Source organism: Macaca mulatta, chromosome 8 (assembly GCF_049350105.2).
Source record: "Macaca mulatta isolate MMU2019108-1 chromosome 8, T2T-MMU8v2.0, whole genome shotgun sequence".
In the NCBI taxonomy this organism is placed as follows: domain Eukaryota; kingdom Metazoa; phylum Chordata; class Mammalia; order Primates; family Cercopithecidae; genus Macaca; species Macaca mulatta.
Window position 1 is genome coordinate 44023120 of NC_133413.1, and position 24745 is coordinate 44047864.

General features: G+C 38.7%; 1 protein-coding gene across 4 annotated transcripts in view; it reads right to left on the reverse strand.

Moving 5' to 3' along the window:
* Positions 1-24745, reverse strand: part of KAT6A (lysine acetyltransferase 6A) — a 123268-nt gene that overhangs the window by 18355 nt on the left and 80168 nt on the right. For all 4 annotated transcript variants that reach the window (XM_028852629.2, XM_028852630.2, XM_077943565.1 and 1 more), the window contains 2 exons: positions 7067-7182; positions 1274-1415 (listed from right to left, as the gene is read on the reverse strand). In XM_028852629.2, the coding sequence (XP_028708462.2) occupies positions 1274-1415; positions 7067-7182 (258 nt within the window). The remainder of the gene's footprint in view (positions 1-1273; positions 1416-7066; positions 7183-24745) is intronic.

The following is a 24745-nucleotide window of genomic DNA, read 5'->3' on the forward strand; positions in this document are numbered from 1 at the left end:
TTTTTTTTTTTTTTGTATTTTTAGTAGAGACGAGGTTTCACCGTGTTAGCCAGGATGGTCTCGATCTCCTGACCTCGTGATCCACCTGCCTCGGCCTCCCAAAGTGCTGGGATTACAGGCGTGAGCCACCACGCCTGGCTGGTATCTACTGTTTTAAGACAACCAAATATATAAAACACCGTACCTTCAACAAAGCAGGAACAGCCAGATAAGGAGGTGATAATCTGGTTTTAAAAGAGCAATTTTTGCTTTAATAAAAAGACGAATTGTGGCAATCCTTTGGATAGCAAGCTTCATTTTCAAAGTATTTAACACAACGAAAGATCTAAATACAATCCTTCTAAAATACATTTATTAGGTAAAATAAGATGTAACTATGTAGTCTAATCTATGCCAGCAGCCTGAAGCAATGCAATCTGACTACACGATCGGGCTTGAACCCAGATAAAACTACTTGAGGGGGTACTAACTATTGCCAAGCAGAAGTACCAAGTGGGTTCCTCAAGTAATCATGTGGTAAATGCAGCTCCAGGTTGGCCAGGCCCAGGAGCACTCTGCTCTTTCACTCCTGGCAGCCTTGTCGGTGTTGATGGAGTTGCCAGAGCTTTCTCTTTTATCAAAATGCCAATGGATGCCCACATTAGCTCCCAAGACACTGTCTGGGATACTAACAGAACTCCTAAACAACCCAGGTAGTTTAATATCCTTTTCAAACAGTATTTTATACCACACCTATCCCAGCTTCTCCCAAGGTAAAGAACTCCTCTACTGATCACTTAAGAGTCTTAGGGAGGACGAAGAAAGTGAGAGACTGAGGGGATCCCGACAATCTGAAATTTTACTGTTAGAGTAAGTAACAGGGCACATAAGCAAGTATTCAATTAATATTTGGCACGAAAACCACAGAACTGAGGATCAAGAGCACTACTGACAGCAATAGAGAATCAGAGAGCAGAGGTCACACATCATCATTATCACGTTAAGATTTACTATTAAACAGAGCTCTGTGAGATATTCCTTTTAAATAAGTGATAGAAATCCTTTCATTTAAATGCCATATTTCATAGATTCTAAGATGTACTTTTATCACATCTTTATGCAAAATCAACTGGCATTTTATAATCAAATGAAGTTTTAAAAATTGTAATTAGAACTTTTTCCTTTTTAGTGATACATAAAATAGTAAGACAATAGTAAGTTGCACAATAGATGCAATATAGGTGGCCCTACTTTTGAAATGGATTAGAGGACAATTACTAAGTATCTACCTTACCTCAAAGACAGAAATATTATTCTTTCTGTAAATCTCATTGGCAGGAGGATGGAACCAACCACATTTCTTCATGTGCTGCTGCAGAATAGTTCTACTTTTCATATATTTTAGACAAAATTCACAAAGATACAATTTGGGAAGCCTGTAAGTGATAATTAAACAAAAAAGACAGGGCTTTATATTTTAGAGAATTTCAAACTTGCACAATTATCATCTTTTTGCCTCTCATTACTACCCAGGTAACAGGTTTAAAAAAAAAAACAAAAAAACTGCATATGCAAAAATATTGGATGGTAAAATGACAAAATATATAATTCAAATAAATTACTGTATCTTGTCTCATATTAAGTACTGAGATGAAAAGAAAAAATTAATTTAGTTGCTATCAATTTGGATAGTTATGCTTAAAATATTACCCTAGAATTAAAGCAAATAATATTTGCTAAGTAGGTTAACACACACAAAAATGTTTGGTTTGTGTGAAGACCACAACTATTTTTTCAAGTTCCCACTTTGAAAGCAGCTTTTAAAATATAATTACAATTTATCTGAAAACAACTAACATTCTATTAAAGTTTTTCCCAAGGTTTATTTACGGAACATGAATCCTGCAGGTACTAAGAATTTCGTGCTCAAATAAGGGCAAGAGGGCACATGCTTTTTCCCACCTTTCCTGGGGGATTCACAATGTGCATTAATTCTTCCCATATAATCTCACATCTTATTTTTATTTTTTAAACTGTCATTCAATTCAGCACACTAAAAGCTTTCAAGGAACTTTTGTACTATAATATTACTAAACATCTATGGTATACAATATTGTTTTTCAAAATCTCTAATGTTAGCCACACCAATACAACTTGTAATTATATTATTAGTACAACCACTCCAAAATTAAGCACTGAGTGAAACAAATAATGAACTGGCACTATAAATTAAAGTCAAGAAGCAGGAGCTAAGAGCATGGAAAGCAATGTGTCGTTGGCTACTTTGTTTCCACTGCATTCTGCCTCAAGCCCCACTATTCAGGAGGAACCACCAGATGAAGAGCTTTTCCTTCTTCACCACCAGAGCTACAAACCACAGAATGAAATGGCTCCTTATAAACTGCATCATCTAATACGAGCACTAAATGTATTAAATAAGCCTTACAGGTGACCTATAACTGTGAGACCACCTTCCTGAATACCTGGATTCTGAGTAATTTCTTTTTGAAGAGGAAGAATGAGTCTCCTTATGTAGATGTAATGGGTGGCACCTCCCTCCCTAACTGTTTTACTTACCTCTTACCTGTGCTAAATTCTCAATGAGCAATCTTAACTTGTCACGGCATGAAGATACAGAAGTAACACTACCTGTGTACAGTTTCACTTTGAGGGCTAAATATTACAACTAAATACTTCCTATAATACAAATCTGAGAAACTTTAAAAATTTTGTGCTTTTTAAAGTATTTTTGTAAAAATGATAGAGTAAAAGTGACAGATCATTTACCAAATCATGGTAAAGATAAATGCCAACTTTAACAGCATCCAATCCAACTGTTAGATCTTAGCACAGAGACATGAAAATAAAGTACCATTTATGTTAATTAGCTAGATTTAGTCGTATTTCATAATGTGTATATTTCAAAACATCATGTTGCACATAATATATGCAATTTCATCTGTCAATTAAAAAATAGAAAACATTCAATAAATGCTAATTACTTTTCTGGAAACAGAAGGAAGAGAGGGGAGAGAAGAAGGGAGAGAGGGAGCAAGGAAGGGAGGGAGGGAGCAAGGAAGGGAGGGAGGGAGCAAGGAAGGGAGGGAGGGGAGCAAGGAAGGGAGGGAGGGAGGGAGGGAGGGAGGGAGAGAGGGAGCAAGGGAGGGAGGGAGGGAGCAAGGGAGGGAGCAAGGAAGGGAAGGAGGGAGGGAGGGAGGGAGAGAGGGAAAGAAAGTACAATTTATTTCCTAAGGTCTGTGAGAGAAGGCCAAAAATGTTTAATGCTGTCACAGTAACCAAATTGCTCAAGAAACATCAGGAGAAATAAAAGCTCTGAGAAAATTACTGTCAAGTCTTCTCCAGTAAATGAAGAGTTCATGCCACTTCCTTAGAATGGCAAGATGTATGGCATGTATGGCATTTAATTGATGATTAAAAAAAAGAAACAACTTTCGTGAACCTTATTATGTGAAAAACAGTAAACTGAAAACAAGCATTGTGATCTACTTTATTCCAATCCAGTTCTCGCTGGAAACATTTTAAAAGCCCCTTACTTTATTAGAACCAAGCCCACTGGGATGACACTGCTAATCTAAAGGGAATCATCTGGAAAACCACTACTGGAAAACCAAAATATTTCTAGTAATATTATAAACAACTGCCGTTCTCTCACTGAAAAAAGATCTATCATAAAGAAAGAACATGAGACTGCATGAAATGAAATGTATTTATAACGATTATGAATACTCCTAGCTCTGGAGAATCTTGTTGGGGGCTGCTTTTAGTGATCTTCTTCCTGGCAGGACCTAGGTCTCAGCTATCAAATATGTAGCTGTACGGTGGTTTTGATCAAGTGTACGTGAAGTGTCACCTCCACACTGGAAGTTTATTCTAAAGTCTGCCGCAACGCTGACAACCCAGCCCATGGAACCAGGGCTGTGCTGCAGCTGGGCGTGCTTCTCTAACTTCTAGAATGATGCAATTATTATTCTCAGGAATTTCTACAGTACTTTCTGGCTTCTGAACATGGCGCAACATAGTAGCAGTTTGTGCAGTCAACTTGTAGCAAATTTTTAATGTAACAATATAATTTATACCAAATATTACTTAAATCTAAGATTATGGTACAAGTCAAGTGAGATCAACCTAGATATACATGCTACATGGAGTAGCACAGGCCCAGTGGTTAATGGTTATGGCTACATAGTAAGAGAGAAGTGAGTTTCAAGTTCTGCCACTTATACACTGTACTGTCTGGGACCAGGTCTGCAAAATGAAGACAGTAATATTCATCTCACGGAATTACACCAGAGATGCTTAGTCCAGTACCAAGCTCAATGGACGGTAATAACAGTTGCTATTACTTAACAATTATTATTTGTATTCTTCTTTCATCAATTTTACTCAATAATTTAATAGCCAAAGGCATTAGGGATCCTATTTGGTTTCTTCTTCAGTAACTAGAATGATGAGAATGATCAAACTGGTTCTAGTGACAATCTCATAATCTAAGCATCAAATAAAGCCCAGAGGAGAATCAAAAGGCAGAGGAATCTTCCTAGGCTACTCTATCACCTAGGAATCTGCCTCTTTAGGATCTCAAAGCAAGGAGGTTATTATAAGCTAAGCTCAAAGCAGCACAGGAGCAGAGGGCATCCGATGATGACAATTTCTTTTGCCTTAAGCCTATCTATGTCATGCTCTTAATGGCAGAGTAGGTTTCGTGATGAACCCGTCTCTGCCATGTGTGGGCACCACATGGCACTGTGGGAGAAATTCATAGTTAAAACCCTGTTTTACACTCTGTAATGTCTGAGACTTAATCACACTGCTCCAAATGAAACAGTATTATTGCTTCATTGTTTTGTTTTGATTTTTAAAGACAGGGATACAAGATTACTTAGACAATGCATACACAAATATTTGGATATGAAAGGACATTCCCTACAGCATAATCTCACTTCCCAAAAGAGGTTGTCCTTGTGATCTTTTCATTTTTGTTTGCTCCTACTGCCCTGTTTTTGTACGTTACAGTGTTTAAAACCTTTAATAAGAAAATAACTTATAAGCAGTTTAGCACAAAATAATAAATAAGCAGTAACAAAATTAAGAATAGAGGTTTATTATTTGGAAAATGTAAGATGTCCAAACATTTTAGTCACCTCAAGTTTCAAGTTCACTTAAATATAATTTTTAAAAAATGTAACCAAGAGAACTATGAATATAAAGATAGCAAAAAGTCATAATTACTCAAGAACCTATTAAAAATTACAGGATATTTTCTAATTGAAAACTCAAAGAACCCTACCCAATGGATGAAAAAATATACAGAAAATGTCTAAAACTGCTTAAGGAAGTTGATGAACTTTACAAGTTCCTACCCTGTTTCTGTTTTCTACTGTTTCCTACTATACTTTTTTTAGTTATTTTTTGATGCCATTATTTATTCTTTTACTGATAGTCTCCTCACACCTCTTTCTAATGAAAATCTCATCAGAACAAAAGTTACATTTTCAATGAATCCTTTAAACATCTATTTTAAAAGACAACAGTTTATTATTCCATTTTCATCATTCTCTTGAATGATTACAGGCGACGTGTCCTTGGCATATTTCTTTTCAGTCATAAAAGATCTTGGCTATTCAGAACTCCTGAGGAATAATATATATTATACATAATATATATATGTATAATATATATACATATATAATATGGAAATGCAAATACAGTGTAACCTTATCTTAAAGTCAGATTAACTGTTGTCAGCTCATGATACCATGTGCTGCCTTGAAGACACACCACAGTGTTTGGGGATAACTGATCCTACAGTAAATGGCCCTCAATTGTTGTGTTTCATGAGCTTGTATGTTAGTTTCCTGGAGTTTTGCTTTTTCTTCTGTTTTTGTTTGTTGTCACTTTGAGGTCGCTGTCTGAAATGGCATTCTTACCCCTATTTTTCTACTTCAACTATAGACTAGAGAAGCAAGTTATTATACGGAAAGAAAAAATTAAAAGATAAATGAGTTTTACTGGGTGGCCCTTTTAACAACTATACTGGCCTATTCCTAGTTTTTTGGAAATAACCCATGTTAAGGCACTCAATATATTGTAAAGTACTAAATAAATTTTGCTAATATTTTGGACAGGCAATGTTACTAAATGGGTGAAAACTTACAGGATGAGAATATTCTGAACATGTATTTAACCCACAAAGCACCATGACGTATTATTTCTTGTAACACCCTGCTAAATGGGAAACTGAGGCATAAGTAGTTTATAGATTAGAGAGCATTAATGTCACTACTGCACTTCAATTAACTAGTATTTAATTTTCTGATCTCATCTTATTTCATCTTTTAATTTTAACCATAAAGAAAAAATATAATAATTGACATTATTGAGCACTTACCATTTTCTAAGTGATTTACATGCTGTAGCTCATTTAATGGTCTTAATATCCCCACGAAGTAAGCACTATTACTATCTCTGCTTTACAGATGAGGAAACTGAGGCACAGAGCAGTTGGACAGCTTTTAAGGTTACATAACTTGCCAATTTCAGAGCTGAGTCATGAGACCACTTTAGCGCCACCAAGCTGGTGAGTGATCAATGGTTATTAATATATCTGGAAGCCCAAACTATTTATATATAATTTTACACCATTTGTCCAATTTTTTCTGGGAAAACACACCATTTACTAAGTTTGCCAAATTATAAATATTCAGATCAAAGGCTAATCAACTGAAACTTTATATTAATTTATATATGAGTCTCTTCTCTTTTTCAAAATTCTTAGTGATAGGAGTGAAGACAAATTTCTCTCAAAAAAAAAGCCTTCCCCTTTTATTGTGACCATGCATTTGGGTTTCTCATTTTAAACATCAGCGTCTGAGAGGTTACAGAAGATAACATCTAAAGCAAACTGAGATGAAGTGGCTACCAAAGCTGCTGCTATTACGGACATTTAAAAGCCCCCAGTTTCCTCAAATGTCAAGGATAAAGCGGACTCAAACATCTTCAAGATCCCTTCCAGTTCCAGACTTCTATGGATCTCAAAACAGAAGGTCAAGGGTCTCTCAAAACATACCTTGAGTATTCTTGAGGATATGGGGAGGAGTACCAGGTGTGAATTTCATACTTCCCAAACTCAATGACAGAGGGACAGCGGACTTGTGGATCAGGGGGACCAGTCACTCCAACTTTCTGTGCAGTCAAGAAATACATTCAAAAGTTAGCTAAATTAGACACACTGAGATAACAAAGTTCTGAATCTAAATGTTGTCTTCTCAGGACTCCAAAGGAGAAACACGAAAACAAAAACAAAGCTAGAACAAGCTAACATATTTTGAAACAAGTTATATTATTCCTTAAATAGAGCACCCAGATGAAGAATAAAAATGCTAATAAATCTCTTGGAAACAAATGCATTTGGTGTTCCTGCATTTCTACATTTAATAACACTAAAAATATTTTCCTCAACTAAACTCACTCTTAGTGACTTAATATTAAAGAGAAACTGCTGCTACTTGGAGATATAAGATAAAGAATAATTTACAAGTAAGGGAGAGGGACACTGCATATTTGCTGAAGTCCTACCACACTGCCTCTGCTGACAACAATGGAGATGCCCTACTGAACACATAAGCACACAAAGGATGATTTTCTAGTTTGGGAAAGTAGATATTTAAGAGAAATATAAAAAGAATCAGACAAAACAAATATCAAGAGAGTCTTCATTTTATACTACGCCTAAAATTCCCTTCATTACTAGCTCTGCATAGATTTAACCAAAGAAAAAGATACTGTTATATATAGACCTTCTTTTTTCTACCTTCTCTTTACAATGAAAACAATCTATACGCCCCTCATCCCTGCAATAATCTGAACTACACTATCCAAACAGAGAATAACTTTTAAAGCCTTTATGACTTCCCTGACTTTCCAGATCAGAAACTCAAACCTAAGTACGTAGCTCAAGAAAACAAAGGCTGTCAAGGGTCTTAACACGTTAACTCAAGGGCAACGTGACTTGCTCTGCACCCAATCTAGCAACAGATGCATATACACACTCATGTCCATGTGTGTGCATGCAGATTTATCATGGATGCTCTATAAATACTAATTGACAAGCAAAAGACAAAGAGTTTAGCCTAACCAAATACAAGTATTAATAACTCTTCCCCAAAAGGACAACTGAAATTATGCTTCAATTTTATACTTTAAAGACCACTAAGAGATTAGTAAAAATTCCTTGTTGGAGCATGTAGACACACACACATATTTTATAACAAAACTAAAAAGAACAGAGATTTTTATTCATTGGTTTTACACAAATTCATTTCTGAAAAAGAAGTCTCTTCACCACTTCACCATAACTCATTAGAGAACTCTCTGGTCTTTCTAACCGTTCTCTTTTATAAAAGGCCAAGGGACTTAACTCAGGTTTCATACTGGAATGTAGCCAAGTGAAACCTCAAGCTCTTCCTTAGACACCTCAAAACAAAAGACAAACATCTGTTTGTGGGATGAATTGTGTTATAACACCAACAAGTACTGGGGCTCCTCTAAATACAAAAACAAAAACAATAAAGAATACATAACACAGGGTTAAAGTAAGATTTCTTTCATTTCTCAAAACCCAAACAGAACTTTGTAAAAAGATTTTTTAACGGCTGTTCTTGAAACTACATTTTAGAATCAACTACTCTAACTCATAAAGTAGTATCTCTTCACATCTATCTTTACAACTCAAAAGTAGTAACAACAGTATAGGAAACTTTCAAAATAACCAAATACCAGAAACCAGATCTAACTTCCTGAGGCAAGGATCAGATAGAAAGCCCGAAAGTCAAAGTCAGGCACCTGCTGCAACACTGCCTGTTGTTTGACGGTGTTCCCATCAGCTGCCAGCTGCTCTTCTAGGCGGATGCCCGACGTGAAAGTGGATATCCAGTTCCAGTACAGCTGTTTGCACATCACCACAACTACGCACGTCTGTCCAGAATGGGACCTGTGGGAGGTTCCCCTCTGCCCACATCCGCCCTTAACCTTTGCACCGCGAAACGCTCCTACACATGCGCTCATGTGCCAGCCCGCCTCCACTCCCAGCTCCCCTGAGCAAGCCTCCACAGCAAGGGTGTTTCCTCTTACGAAGGTTTAAAAATTAGCAAGGCTCTCTACACAGGGAGGAAGAAATGGCTACCTAGAAACCACTCATTCCAGTCCTAACCAAAATCAAACTGTCATATCTGAACTATAAGGTTATCTTTGCTAGGTCATTTTATTTTAACATTTCAGCCAAAGTACGTTTTCGTTAAACATGTCACTTTCCAAAGCAGCAGGTGTCTAATATAACCAAGGGCACAAAATATATTTAAATGTTTAACTCAAGTTCTGCCACTTCATGTCCTCCTCATTTAAATATGCCAAATTATTTAAAAGAAGACAAACGTTCCAGGCCAGAACTGACCTTTTAATCTAAGATAACTAACAGGGAGTGGCAAGGGGGCAGATTAAATGCACTAGTAATTGGGCTAAACTAAAAGAAAACTTTATGCCTACTGCTAGATAATAAAGCTTTTATTACCGCCGGTTTATATGAAAAGATTATTACTCTTCTACAAAAAAATTAAGCTTCCATTAAATGACTCATCTAATTCCAATTTCTAACATTAAAATGCCATTCTTGTAGTATCCCCAACGCTGGATTTAGTAGGGACACCAAAATTGTGTAAATAACTTAACAATTTTTGTAAACACAGAGCTGCTGCCTTCCCTCATCTGTCCACTGGAGCACTCTCATTTGCCCTTACCTCTCCATTCCCCATGGCGGTGCAATGTTTTGAGGGGGGGGGGGGTAACTCTTTATTATCAGCGTGAGGCTGGGAAATGTGGGGAGAAGAGATGTCTTTTTGGCATTTGAACATTTTCACACAGAAACACTATAGTAAGTAATTCCATTCATTAGGGATTAAGTTACATGATGAAAGAGGTATGAAAGAACGAATTCACATGCTCCACAACAGAGAGAGTATGAATTTAAGAACTAGAGCAAATCAGCATTTGTGGAGCACCTACTGTGCTAGACTCTGACCTGAGCCTTATGTCATTACCTCCTTTGGTCCCCACAATCCATCCTTCAAAGTAGAAAACAATATACCCACTCTGCAGATGAAAAAATAAGCCTCAGAGAGGTTAAGAGGCAAAAGCACCGGGGCAGGAACGGCAAGTGAAGCATAAAGACAGAAAAGAATGACATGGGTTGAGATGTGACGGAAGTAGAGATAGCCCTCAACTAATTCCTCCCTAAATTCCCAAAGTTTGTAAGTTTTTAAAACCTGGAACTTGGTTTTCCAAAGAAATGAAGCTACAAGTCCACAAACTCTTAACCTAAAACCCTTGGACTAGAGTAGAATGTGTTTTGGAATTCTGATTTTTTCTAATTTTATAGAAGTATTAGTACATACATGTGTATAGTATATGCATGTGTATAGCCCTAGTAGGATTTGGGGCAGCACATAATCAGACACACTAAAATTTCTTTAGCAAAGCATATGAATATTCACATTAACTGGCATAAGTAAGGAATATAAATAGTCTCACGTCAGGTGAGATCATGTTTTGCCAGTAACTCAGTTCAGGTCAAGTGGGACCTTATTGCAAAATGAGTTGGAAAAAAATTTCTTTCCGTTCTCCAAAGAAGATATACAGATGGTCAATAAGCTCATGAAAAGATGCTCAACATCAATAATAATTAGGAAAACGTAAATCAAACCACAATCAGATACTACTTCACACCCATTAGGATGGTTATTATTTTTAAATGTAGAACACCAGAAAATAACAGATGTTGGTGAAGATGTAGAAACATCAGAACCCTTGTCCCATTGCTGGTGGGAATATAAAATGGCACAGCTGCTGTGGAAAACAGTATGATGGTTCCTCAAAAAAGCAAACAGAATTACCACATAATCTAGCAATTCCACTGCTGAGTATAGACCCCAAAGAACTGAAAGCAGTTCTTTGTATATGGGTATCTATTTGCACACCCATGTTCATAGCAGCACGATTTACAATAATCAAAAGGTCGAAACAACCCAAGTATCCACTGACGGATGAATGGATAAACCAAATGTGGTACATACATAGAAGAGAATATTCTCCAGCCTTAAAGAGGAAGGCAATGGTCGGGCACCGGTGGCTCACTCCTGTAATCCCAGCACTTTGGGAGGCCGAGGTCACGAGGTAAAGAGATTGAGACCATCCTGGCCAACGTGGTGAAACCCCGACTCTACTAAAAATACAACAATTAGCTGGGTGTGGTGGCACGTGCCTGTAGTCCCAGCTACTCGGAAGGCTGACACAGAAGAATCGCTTGAACCCGGGAGGCAGAGGTTGCAATGAGCCAAGACTGCACCACTGCACTCCAGCCTGGGCAACAGTGCAAGACTCGGTCTTATAAAAAGAAAAAAAGAAAAAAGGAAGGCAATTCTGCCACAGACTAAAATACAGATGAACCTTGGTGACATTATGCTAAGTGAAATAGCCAGACACAAAAGGACAAATATTGTATAATTCTACTTATGGTACCTAGAGTAGACAAATTAATAAAGGCAGAAGATAGAATGATGTTTACCAGGGGCGGGGGGGGGATTGGGAGTTGTTTAATGGGTACAGAGTTCCAGTTTTGCAAGATGAAAAAGTTCTGGAAATAGATGATGGTGATGATTGCATAACAAGGTGAATGTCTTTAATGCCACCAAATTGCACACTTAAAAATGGTCTGGGGCCAGGCGCGGTGGCTCACGCCTGTAATCCCAGCACTTTGGGAGGCCGAGGTGGGCGGATCACGAGGTCAGGAGATCGAGACCATCCTGTGAATGGTGAAACCCTGTCTCTATCAAAAATACAAAAAATTAGCCGGGCGTGGTGGCAAGCGCCTGTAATCCCAGCTACTCGGGAGGCTGAGGTGGGAGAATAGCATGAACGCGGGAGGTGGAGCTTGCAGTGAGCCGAGATCGCGCCACTGCACTCCAGCCTGGACAACAGAGCAAGACTCCGTCTCCAAAAAAAAAAAAAAAAAAAAAAAAGGTCTGGTTAGGCCAGGTGCAGTGGCTCACGCCTGCAATCCCAGCACTTTGGAAGGCAAAGGCGGGCAGATCACGATGTCAGGAGATTGAGACCATCCTGGCTAACAGGGTGAAACCCCGTCTCTACTAAAAATACAAAAAATCAGCCGGGCATGGTGGCAGGCACCTGTAATCCCAGCTACTCGGGAGGCTGAGGCAGGAGAATGGCGCGAATCCGGGAGGCGGAGCTTGCAGTGAGCTGAGATGGCACCACTGCACTCCAGCCTGGGTGACAAGAGTAAGAATCTGTCTCAAAAAAAAAAAAAAAAAGAAAGAAAGAAAAGAAAAGTCTGGTTAAAATAACTTTTATGTTGCCACAATGATTTTTTTTCAAGTTTTCAGGACTCCTTAGATTTCAGGATTCTGGATATTGTGACCTGTATAAACAATGATACCTAGCTAAGCCACAAATGCTCAAGACACTATATACTACTTCTTATCTTTCCCTTTTCCTAAGCCTTTTTGCTCTACACTCAGACTTCTCTTTATCCATCTCCTTTGCTAGTTCTTTTACTATAAAATATTGACAAAAATCTAGAATTCTGTCCTCGGCCATCTTATCTTTTCCATCCGGAGGACCCATAATCCAGTGCTTCCATCAGTTTTCCACTCTCCTCATGCCCTCCTTTCTCTCTACACAGCTTAGATTCTAAGGTTTTTCCCTGTAATTCCACCCTTTGCAGAGACCTTTAACTCTCTTGCTTCTCTTCTAATTTAACAACAAAATCCTAACCCCTATTAAATTCAACTCTTCACGTAATCCAAGTTATTACCTCAATGTGAACATGGGTGGAGAAAAACAGAGAATCATGCTACCCAGTCTCACATTATACTCCTACCCACAAACCTCAAGCAGGTCCTGATGCTTCCTACTCCACTCTCCTGTTCTGAAAGACAACTGCATCCTTTCTCCTCTGCTCAAGCCTCCAACCCTGCTTATTCCACCACCTTCACTTTCAGCCAATGCTTTTGCTTCCCACTGCACTAAACTGAACAAAATCAAAAGAAAACTTCTGCAATTTTTCCCACCCACATCGGTCTGCCTCCACCTTTGTGCCACACATTCTGCCTTTCACCAATATCGTGGATAGAGATTGAGCTCCTGAGCCTACAGCTTCCCATGAGATAACATCTTCCTGCTCCCTAGCCAAAGAACATCACCCAACAGTCCCCCTCCCATCTTCTGCATCATCAGCTTTCCCTCTACCAGGGCATTCCATCAGCATACAAAGAGCTGTTATTCCTTCCATATTAAAAAAAAAAAAAAAAAAGGGCGGGGGAGGCATGGTGGCTCACCCTGTAATCCTAGCACTTTGGGAGGCCAAGGTGGGCGGATCACAAGGTCAAGAGATTGAGACCATCCTGGCCAACATGGTGAAACCCCATCCCTACTAAAAATACAAAATACAAAAATTAGTTGGCAGTGGTGGCGTGCACCTGTAGTACCAGCTACTCAGGAGGCTGAGGCAGGCCCTTGAACCCAGGAGGCAGAGGTTGCAGTGAGCTGAGATGGTGCCACTGCACTCCAGCCTGGTGACAGAGCAAGACTGAATCTCAAAAAAAAAAAAAGGGTATCTTCTTTAGCCCTCACAGCTCTGTCCAACTCTCCCTTTCTCTGCTCCTAATTACTGTAAAAAATCTCAAAAGCTGTGGCCACATATTACTACTATAACCAATTTCTCCTTCCATTCTTTCTTGAACCCACTCCAATTATCTCTTCACCCTCCCCTGTCCCCATCATGGAAAGTTTCTCAAGATTACTTCCTTGTTGCTAAGCTGGACAGTCAATTTTCAGTTCTCATCTTACTTCGTCTATTTGCAGAATTTAAAAACTGATCCTTCCTTCTTACAACACATTCTTCACTTAGCTTCTAAGGAACTACACCTTCATGGTTTTTTTCCTACATTACTGGCCATTCCTTCTCAGTTTCTCCAATCTCTAAAAGTTGGAATAACCTAGACTCAAAGTTCTTCTCTTCTCCCTTGGTGATCTCATCTAGTCTCATTTTTCAAAAAACAACCTACTTGCTGGTGAGTCCTGAATCAAAATTTTCAGCCCAGACCTGTTCTTTGAACTCCAGAGACACATATCCCACTATCTACTTGATATCCCCTCTTGAACTGTCTTATAAGCATGTCAAGTTTAACGCATCCAAAATCAAACTCCTAAATTTTTTCCCCAAATGTGCTCTTCCTATTCCCCCATCTCAGCAGATGCAACTCCATCTTCCAACTGTGTTCTGGCATCGTCTCGGATTCCCTGCTTTCACAATGCATCAACATATCCCAATGGGTCTACCTTCAAAACATAATCGGGAATTCCAATTCCACTACTACCACCATGATCCAAAACACCACGTCTCTTACTTCAATAATTTTAAGAGTCTCCCAAAGTTCTCCCTGCTTCTATACTGCCCTCCGCCCCCTACCGCGACCCCCGCCCCGCCCCAATCTACACAGGAGCCAGAGTAATCCTGTTAAAACCAAAGTCACTCTTCTGCTCAAAACCCTCCCAGGGTTCCTATCTCATTCAGAGTAAAAGTAAAAGTCCTTACAACAGCCAAGAAGACCCTACAAAAGCCAGCCTTCCGTTACCTTTCTGTCCTTGCCATCTGCTATTTTGAGCCTTACCTGGTTCTAATCACTTTGGCTTCCTTGTGCTTCTTTGATCATGCACAAATCGTGACTCGGGGTCTTTGCATTTCCTGTTCCTATGCCTGGAATGCTATTCCCCCGTTACCTACATGTTTCATCTCCTCACCTCCTTCAGGTTTTTGCTAAATGTCAGAGAGACAGTCCCCAACCAACCAATTTAACATTGCACACATTAATCCTCTCCCTCTGAATTCTCCCTCTTCCTCCCCTGCTTTTTCTCCATAACACTACCACATGGCATACCATTTATTTTACCCCATTCCAACCCAAACTAAACTGTTAGCTCCCAAGAGTAAGGAATTTTTTTTTTTTAATGTTTTGTTCACTGCTAAATCTCTAGTGTTTGGAACATGGTAACCAGTAATCAGTTATATTTATTATTAGATAAATATTATCCAAGACAAAAACTTTATCAACAATCACCTGTGTGCTGGTAACATGGCAAATCTCCTACCCAAGGTCTCCTGTATATACATGTACACAGCCGTCTACCAAAGTTCTCCACTTTAGATTTCACACAGTCCCACACCTATGTAAGCATGGTCTCTTCTTCCATCTAAATATGCTCCTCTTCCTATATTCCTACATGTAATATCATCATCTACTCCAAAATAGAACACTGGAAGACCTACTTGGTTCTGCCCTCTCCTTCAATCCTAACTCCCAATCCAACAGTAGTCTTTTCCATTCTTTCTTAAGTCTTTCTCAAAATGATTATCTATCTCTGTCTCCTGTCTATCTCTTCTACCTTCATTTAGGCCCTAGTCACTTTTCATTTTGACTATTGTAATCATCTGACTGGTCCCTTGCTCAGGTGTTCTCCAATCCATTGCTCACAGTATCACCAGAGTTGAGTTTCTAAAATGCAAATATGTCATCCACTTTTTAGAAATTCTTTAGCAGTTCCCCAAGAGCTATTTAGCTACTATTTAACTACTTTAAAGAACTACTTTACCTACAAGATTAAGTAAAAACTCTTAATATGAAACACAACATCTTCATGATCTAGTACCTTTCCAATCTCATCTCTTGTTTGAACTCCAACCAACTACACACAGCTCCAAGAATATAAGATTTCTCACACCCAAACTTTCTACTAGAAATGCCTTCTCACTCTTCTCCAATAGTAAACTCTTACTCATCCCTTCAACACCCTACACAAATGTCACCTCCTCTACGAAGACTTAAAATTGTAGTTAACCACAATAACTAAAAATAGAACAATAACATCCCTAGATGTCTTCGTGTTCATTCTCACTGTAACTTATGTATATCTCCATAGTAATACTGTATCATAAATTAAGCAGTTAAGAATTAAGGCCATGGTGTCACAATACCAGAGTTCAAATATTGACTCTGAAACTTACCAATTTATAACTCTAGGTAAAATAATCCTTCTAATGTTTCCGTTTCTTCATTTGTAAAATAAGGCCAAGTAATTAATAACAAAGTTGCATTAAATGAAACAAATATATAATGCTGAATATAGTATTTGGCATATAGTAAGAGGGTTATCTATTACTAACCACATGGCTTTAATTACTCATTTATTCAATAGTCCCCCTTATCCACCCACTGGGAATACACTGTTCCAAAACCCACAGTGAATGCCTGAAAATTGCAGACACTATTAAATGTTATACAAGTTGAGTGTACCTAATCTGAAAATCTGAAACCTGAAATGCTGCAAAATCTGAAACGTTTTGAGCACTAATGACACTCAAACGAAATGCTCATTAGAACACTGCAGATTTTGAATTCAGGATGCTCAACTGCTAAGCATATGATGCAAATACTCCAAAATTTGGGGGAAAAAAATTCAAAATCCAAAACACTTCTGGTGCCAAGCATTTTGGATAAGGGATATTCAACCTGTATATACTATGTTTTTTCTTATACATCCATACCTATGATAATGTTTAATTTATAGATTAGGCACAGAAAGAGATTAACAACAATAACTAAAAATAGGACAATTACAACGACGTACTGTAATAAAAGTTACGCGAATTGTGGTCTGTCTCAAAATATCCTACTGCACAGTATGCACCCTTCTGATGATGAGGAGGAGGAGGAGGAGATAATGATGATAATAAAATTCAGACCTTGGCTAACCAAGGGTAACTGAAACCATGGAAAGCAAAACCACAGATAAAAGGGGGATTAGGAGATAGGGTGATTATTGGCCAATCAGATCAACAAATATTTGAGGACTTACTACATGAGATAGGGTGATTATTGGCCCATCATATCAACAAATATTTGAGGACTTACTACATGCAAGTCACACTGTGGAGATGATATAGAAAACATAGTATATGCCCATAAAGGTGTTGTAAGACAGGCAGTCCTTGTTTTTGATGGCACTGTGTTAATGGAAACAGGTACACATCAGAATTGTGTCCTTGCTTCTGAGGTGACAGATTTGACTTTAGTTCTGATATGCATGGGTTTTGTGTGTGTGTTGTAATGAAACTTTATTTACGAACACTGACATTTTTCACATAATTTTCACATGTCCCTAAATATTATTCTTTTTATTTTTGTTCAACTATTTAAACGGCAGGTCATACAAAACAGGCTGTGGATGGGACTGGGCCACAGGCCATATTTTGCCAACCCTAACACAAGTGAAGCAGTTTCTAAGCTGTATCTATGCCCTCAAAAATGACTTTCTGCATTACCTTTATGAGTCTTTTTATTATTCAAAACATCCTCTTATCTAGCCAAGATGAACTTTCCCAGCTGGCTTAAAACCACTTTCTTTATTACAGTAAGTCAGAGAACCTGGAAGTCATCTTTGATCATCTCCTGTTCCTTCAATCTACCTTAGTTAGATAAGCATGGGTTTCAGTTAACATCGCACCATGCAAAGTGAGGAATGGCTGGAGTTTAGTTTGAGATAAAACAGGGTGGAACATCTGTTGGGCAATGGTAAGTAATACATTGAATTACTAGTATTAAGCTGCATTTTGGAGGGTTTTGAAAGCTAGTAACAAGATGTTAGTTTCAGCATGACAGGATTTTAAGGTACCCCCATGACATCTTTTTGCTGTTGTTTAAGTGATTTCTCTTTGATATTGCTGAAAGTAGGCATGGGAAGTGGGGGGATGTTTAGTGTGTTAAAGTACCCATTAAACTAAGTCACATATTAAAGGCTGCATAGATGTATTCTTAGTTCACTGGATAATTTAGTACAACTTTACTTATTAAGATAGTAGTTAAGAGCCTGGGAACTAGAAAAAGCTAGCACAGTTCAAATCCTATCTCACTGAGTCAACTTAGTTGGGCAAGTCACTATTAGATTTGTTGAAAAGATTAAACGAGTTGATATTTGCACAGAACTCAGAGCACTATGCCATTCACGCAGTGAGTGCCAGATAAATGTGAGTTTCTGCTTGCTATCTCAGTGGCAGGTTCTTGGAATACACAGATAATATATCTTTGCCCTCCAGCTACAATTATTTATAGGAGTCTCCCCTTATCCCCAGCTTTGCTTTCAGCGGTACTAGTTATCTGTCGTCAGCCTCAATGCAAATTTTATCATCTGACACCGTCAGAAGAGTGAGTACAGTACAATAGCACACTAAGAGATTTACAGACCACATTCACATAACTTTTATTACAGTATACTGTTAAAATTGTTTTATTATTAATATTTTATTATGCCTAATTTATAAATTAAACTTTAGCATAGGTATGTATGTATAGGAAAAAACACAATACAGTACATACAGGGTTCAGTACAGTCCCCAGTTTCAGGCATCTACTGGGGATCTTGGAGCGTATCACTGGTGGATAAGCAGGGACTTCTGTATAGTAGTCATTTCTTCCTCAAAGCTGAAGTTAATGTTGTTTACTCCACCTGATAGGCCCTAGTTCTCTCCATCTACCTAAATCCTCATCATTCCTGAGCCCTGCTGCTTCTGTGATCATCTCAGATTGCACCAATTCTCACACATTTTAGTATACTGTGAACATATGAGACAAGTCTGAATTATTTAATACAGCAATGCACTATGTTTCATTGGTACTCTAAGCTACTGTCTGCTGTGTATCTTCCTAAGCACCTTTACCTACCTGCATTTAGCACATGCCTAATGATTTTGCTACTCCCATAACATCCTGCATACAGAATAATGCAGGATTTTACGGTGATTAAGGGTACAGAATTGGAAGTCACACAGGCCTAAGTTTTAATTTCGGCTGCACTATTACTAGCATAAAAACTTACAGGAAGTCACTGAACTAAAAGTGCTGGTTTCCTCATATGTAAAATGGCATAACACCTCTACATCGTGGGGTTAATAAAGTTGTTGAACCTAGCTTACTATATTTTTAATAATGATTTAATTCTTCAAGCAAAGAAGAAATTTTAATAACCCACACGGATTTCAAAAATGCTCTGAAACTTCCCAGAACCACACAAAAACCAAAGGAATCCTTCAAAATCAGAAAGCATTAAAATTCGTATGAAAATACAATGTGCTCTTTGATATTTTATGTAAAAATCAATCTATATATTTCAAGAAGGCTGTCATGCTCCACTGGAATGAACTGAATACAAATGCTTCTTTCTACTGATAGAGCCTTTTAAGAAAAGTAATTTCTCCAAGCTCATAAGATCATAGTTGAAATAAAATTCTAGAACAAAAACCTATACTACTAAATTTTTATGCTTCCACTTTTGTATCCAGAGGTGGTTCTTTTTCATGGAAGTGTATGTTGTATAGATAATGATGGAACACAGTACCAGGCAAACTACATCCGTACTTACCCTACTGCCTGCAATAGTTTTTTTAAAAAATCAAAAGCAATGAGTGGCTGACTCCTTTTGAAATAAATCTTGCTCAACATTTCAATTATCTTTGACTTAGATAATGTTCCATGCAAAGTTTGATTATTCAAGATAGTCCCTTCCAGACTATAAGCTCTAAGAGAACAGAAATTATGTCTTTCTGATAGCCCCTACACGTAGCATAGTTTCTAGAACATAGCAGGCATTCAATAAACAATGTGTTATTAGTTGGATGGATTCTAATATTGATTCCTTTACCATATGTCTTTTGCTGATGTTGCTGTAAGACTACCAAAGACCCTGTGATAAAATCTTCCTCCAAAATTTTTGAAACATCGGTTCAAGCAGCTTCTAAGCTATATCTATGCTCTAAAAATGACTTTCTGCACTATATTTATGAATCTTTTTATTATTCAAAATGTCCTCTAGTCAACATGAACTTTCCCAGGTAGCTTCAAATCACTTTTTTTTTTTTTTTTTTTGAGACGGAGTCTTGCTCTGCCGCCCAGGCTGGGGTGCAGTGGCCGGTTCTCAGCTCACTGCAAGCTCCGCCTCCCAGGTTTACGCCATTCTCCTGCCTCAGCCTCCCGAGTAGCTGGGACTACAGGCGCCCGCCACCTCACCCGGCTACTTTTTTGTATTTTTTAGTAGAGACGGGGTTTCACCGTGTTAGCCAGGATGGTCTCGATCTCCTGACCTCGTGATCCGCCCGTCTCGGCCTCCCAAAGTGCTGGGATTACAGGCTTGAGCCACCGCGCCCGGCCTTCACTTTCATTATTAAGTCAGAGAACCTGGAAGTCATCTTTGATCATCTCTTGCTCCCTCAAGCTACACAGTAAACTCATCACTAAGTTCTGCTGATTCCATCTCCAACACCACCCCTCTAGTCCTAGCTAACATCTTTTCTCATCCTGATCACTGGAAAAGCCTGCAAAGTGGTTTCCCAGCTTCCACTTTTGCTTAATTCTAAACCACTCTTTATGTAGTAGCCAAGAAAAACCACTTTTTAATAAAATTTATCTTGCTGTTTGGTAAAAACCATTCAATGTCTTTCCATTGCAATTACGATAAAAACCCCAATCCTAACTTCTGGACTCAGTCTATTTCCCCAGCTTCACCTTGTGCAACTCTTTTGTTCACAGTACTTGAGTTACATTGAACTTCAGTTCCTCAAGTTTATCAACTACTTTCACTCCCTTATATGTTTACATAGGCAGTCCCCTTGTCTCTGAAATATTCTTCTCTAGCTCTTCACTCTGCTGACTTTTGAATAATCTTTTGGAACTATGTATAAATTGTTACTTCTTCAAAAGTCTTCCCTTCTCATAAACACTCCAACCCCAATCCTCAGCACCGTAGCCCAGCCAGTCAGAATCCCTCACTGCATTCTTCTTTCCTTCCTACTATCAGTTTGTAAGTAGTTTTATTTTTATGAGTGTTTATTATCTATTTGTGAAACTAAAAGCTTCATGAAGGCAGAGTCTGTGTCTTTTTGTTTGCCCTATAGTGCTGGTACCAAAGAAGGTGCATGATGCTAATGAATAAGCCTCATGGAGAAGTAGCAACATCATCAGAATTTCAGGGCACTGCCAACAAGAATAAGCATGAATTAGACTTCCAAGATCTAGCTGTTTATTTCCTTGGTGCCAACACATACACAGACAATCCTGGGTTTAATAAACTGCTAGAAAGAAACATAGGATTAGCCTGATTATCATCAATAAGCATTTACACTGTCTCCCCAAGCCTCAGCGGGGCTTAGCACCCCGTTTAACTCTCTTTGGTCATCCTTCTTGCACCTTTCTATTATTTCAACCCCTGCTCCATTTCTCCCAGAAGAAAATTTCATTCAATATCCTCCATTCATTAGGCAAGTATTTACTGAGGCTTTACTATATTCCAAGTACTCAGTAGACAGCAGTGACCAAAAAGAAAGTCCTCGTTCTCAAGGCACTTACATTCTAGAAATAAAAAATTTAAATTCAAGAGGTGATAGGTACTATGCAGAAAAAGCAGGCATGTCAGGGGATAGAGGGACCAAATGGGCTGTAAGCTATCTTCGTGTGGGAGTCAAGACAAATGGAATGGGCAGTGAACCTACCAAATCACTGACTCTAGAGGAAGGGCCATCGAGGCAAGGTGCAGCAACTGCAAAGGCCCAAGGCAGGCGTGCTTGGTGTGTCTGAGGAAGAGGCAGCGGCTGTGGCTGGAGTAGCCTGAGAGCAAGAAGAGCAGCCAAAGAGGGAGGCAGGCACAAGATCATATACAGCCTTGGAGATGAGAGAACAGACTGTTTTTGTTTGTTTGTTTGTTTGTTTGTTTTATTCTAAAGAAGACTGAAAGACATGAAAGGTTTTCTGAGCAAGGGAGTAGTATAATCCAACTTACGTCTGAAAATAATTACCCTGGCCCCCGTGTAAATAAAATAGAAAGTGGGGTAGGGGCAAAAGCAGAAGCAAGTTTAGTCTGGAGGCAATTATAGCAGCCTGAGCCAGCGATGACAGTGGGTTGGCAGTAGCAAATACAGACATATTCTGAAGGCAGAACCATTAGGATTTGCTGATGGACTGAAAGTGAAGTATGACAGAGAAAAAAAAATCAAGATGACATCTCTGTGGCCCTAAGCAAGTACAGGACAGAGCTACCATTTACTCTCGTTTACCACTAAAAGCCAGGATCTATGTTGTAGCCCAACAGTAAGAGCCTAGAACATCTTGCTATGGCCAGAAGTAAATAAAAATGATGATGATGTGTTAAAAGGACACAGGAGCTTCTAGAAAGGAGTTCCCCTCTGCCTAAATCTGGAACAACTTAAGCATCAAAATAAACACTAATAGCAATGGATTATAACCCATAAAATAATCTATGAGTTTAAATAAAATGAATAAATAGGAAGAAGAAAAAGCTTCTTCTTACAGTAGAATGCCAATTAATAAATGCCAAAGAAATGATTGAACTAGAAAATAATGTTTGGCCACCAACAAAGCAAATGATTCAGGCAAGAATCATCTCTGGATGCTAAATGTGGTAGATAAAAGTTTGATAAAAAACAGGATATTTGCATTTCTGTCTCAAAGTATGTCCCAAGATATTTAATTATAGCTAGAAAGTAATAATGTTAGAGAAGAAACATGGACACCACCTAAACCAGGTGGTCACTGTTAGCAGCACTTGTGATGAGAACTTGGATATTACATGCCTTCTGATGTGACACACTGAGGAGGACACAGCACACCTGTGGAATTTTCTAAGCATGAAAAATAAAACAAGCTCAAAGTGATGACATTCTATAAAATAAATGACCTGTGCACTTCAAAACTGTCAAGGTCATGAAAGATAAAGACTGAGGAACTGTTCCCAATTGGAAGGAGACTTAGAGAGACGTGATAACTAAATTAGATAATAGTACTTCATTTGTGTTAAATTCCTGATTTGACGACTGGACCATGGTCATGTATGAGAACATTTTTGTTTTTAGGAAATATACATAAATAATTAGGAGTAAAGGGATATTAACATTATGTCTGCAACTTACTCGGGGGAGGAAAAAAAACAATTCTTTCAGTCAGGAAGAACATAATTACTGCCTTCTTTCAGTTCCCACTGAAGTCCATGTAGATTTCTACTAGAGTACCTATAACAACATACTAGCAGGAAAGGAAACAAGCTTTGAGGGCAACTTGCTCAAGGCAGAAGTTAGTAAACGACAGACCAAGACTTGAACCCAGGTCCACCTGACTCAAAGCTAATATTTTGTTAAATCATAATACAGCAGAATGCTGAGTAAATGTGTACTGAGTATTTGTACTGCTGTTTTATATTTTCAAAAGTACTCACACAATGACTGACATCAACAGTCTATTCACCACCACTGGGTCTCTTAATACAAAGAGTTTTCCCTAGAATCTTCGGCATCAGCCTTAGAATTTTTTTTTTTTTCTGAGATGGAGTCTCACCCTGTTGCCCAGACTGGAGTGGTGTGGCATGATCTCGGCTCACTGCAACCTCCACCTCCTGGGTTCAAACGATTCTTCTGCCTCCGCCTCCCGAGTAGCTGAGACTACAGGCATGTGTCACCATGCCTGGCTAATTTTTGTATTTTTAGCAGACGGGGTTTCACAATGCTGGCCAGGCTGGTCTCGAACTCCTGACCTTGTGATCCACCCGCCTCGGCCTCCCAAAGTGCTGGGAGTACAGGAGTGAGCCAGCCACTGCACCCAGCCTAGAAATCCTTTTCAAGATAAGAGATAGAGAACTTGGCTTACATGGTACATTTGCTGGTGGCAAAGAAGGAAAAGACAAAAAATAAATGAACATAATCTGGAAGAGCCTTTATGATCCAGCCCCTGCACTTTTCCAACACCACCTCCTGACATTCTCCACACCCTATATTCTTTATCCTGAGCCATTTTAATTCCCACAATTAAGCATGTTTTCCCTTATCTTCAAGTCTATTCCATCTTCACTTCTGTTCCTTCTGATTATATAAGAACCAACTCTCTACATATCCCTTTAAGGGATATGCACAACTCCTACATATCCTTTAAGGCCCCTCAATGAATCCTCCTCTGACCTCCCCAGGCAGAAGTAGAAGCTGGCTTCCCTATTCTCCCAAAACACGAAGTATTCTATAATTGAACTTTTCATGTTAATGACATTATTTATTCAGAAATCTCTCGTATAGTTCAGGGAAAGAATTCAGTCATTCACTGGCATCTCCAGCATCTGGCACATAGACTCTTTGCCTATATAATCTTGCCATGTGTCAAAGAATTGCAATTTTTTTTTTTTTTTTTTTAAAGACAGGGTCTCACTGTCACCCAGGCTGGAGTACAGTGGCATGATCTCAGCTCACTGCAACCTCCACTTCCTCAACTCAAGCAATTCTCCTGCCTCAGCCTCCTAAATAGCTGTGACTACAGTTGTACACCACCATGCCTGGCTAATTTTTCTATTTTTTGTAGAGATGGGGTTTCGCCATGTTGCCCTAGCTGGTCTCGAACTCCCGGACTCAAGCAATCCACCCACCTTGGCAAAGTGCTAGGATTACAGGCATGAAATATTTCTTGAATTAATAAATATGGGTGCTTTATTATCACTCATGAGAAGCTTGTCTTTTGTTTGTTTTTGGTCAAATCCCAAATTCTTCATACAGTAAGACAAAAATAAACCAAGCTTATTTAAT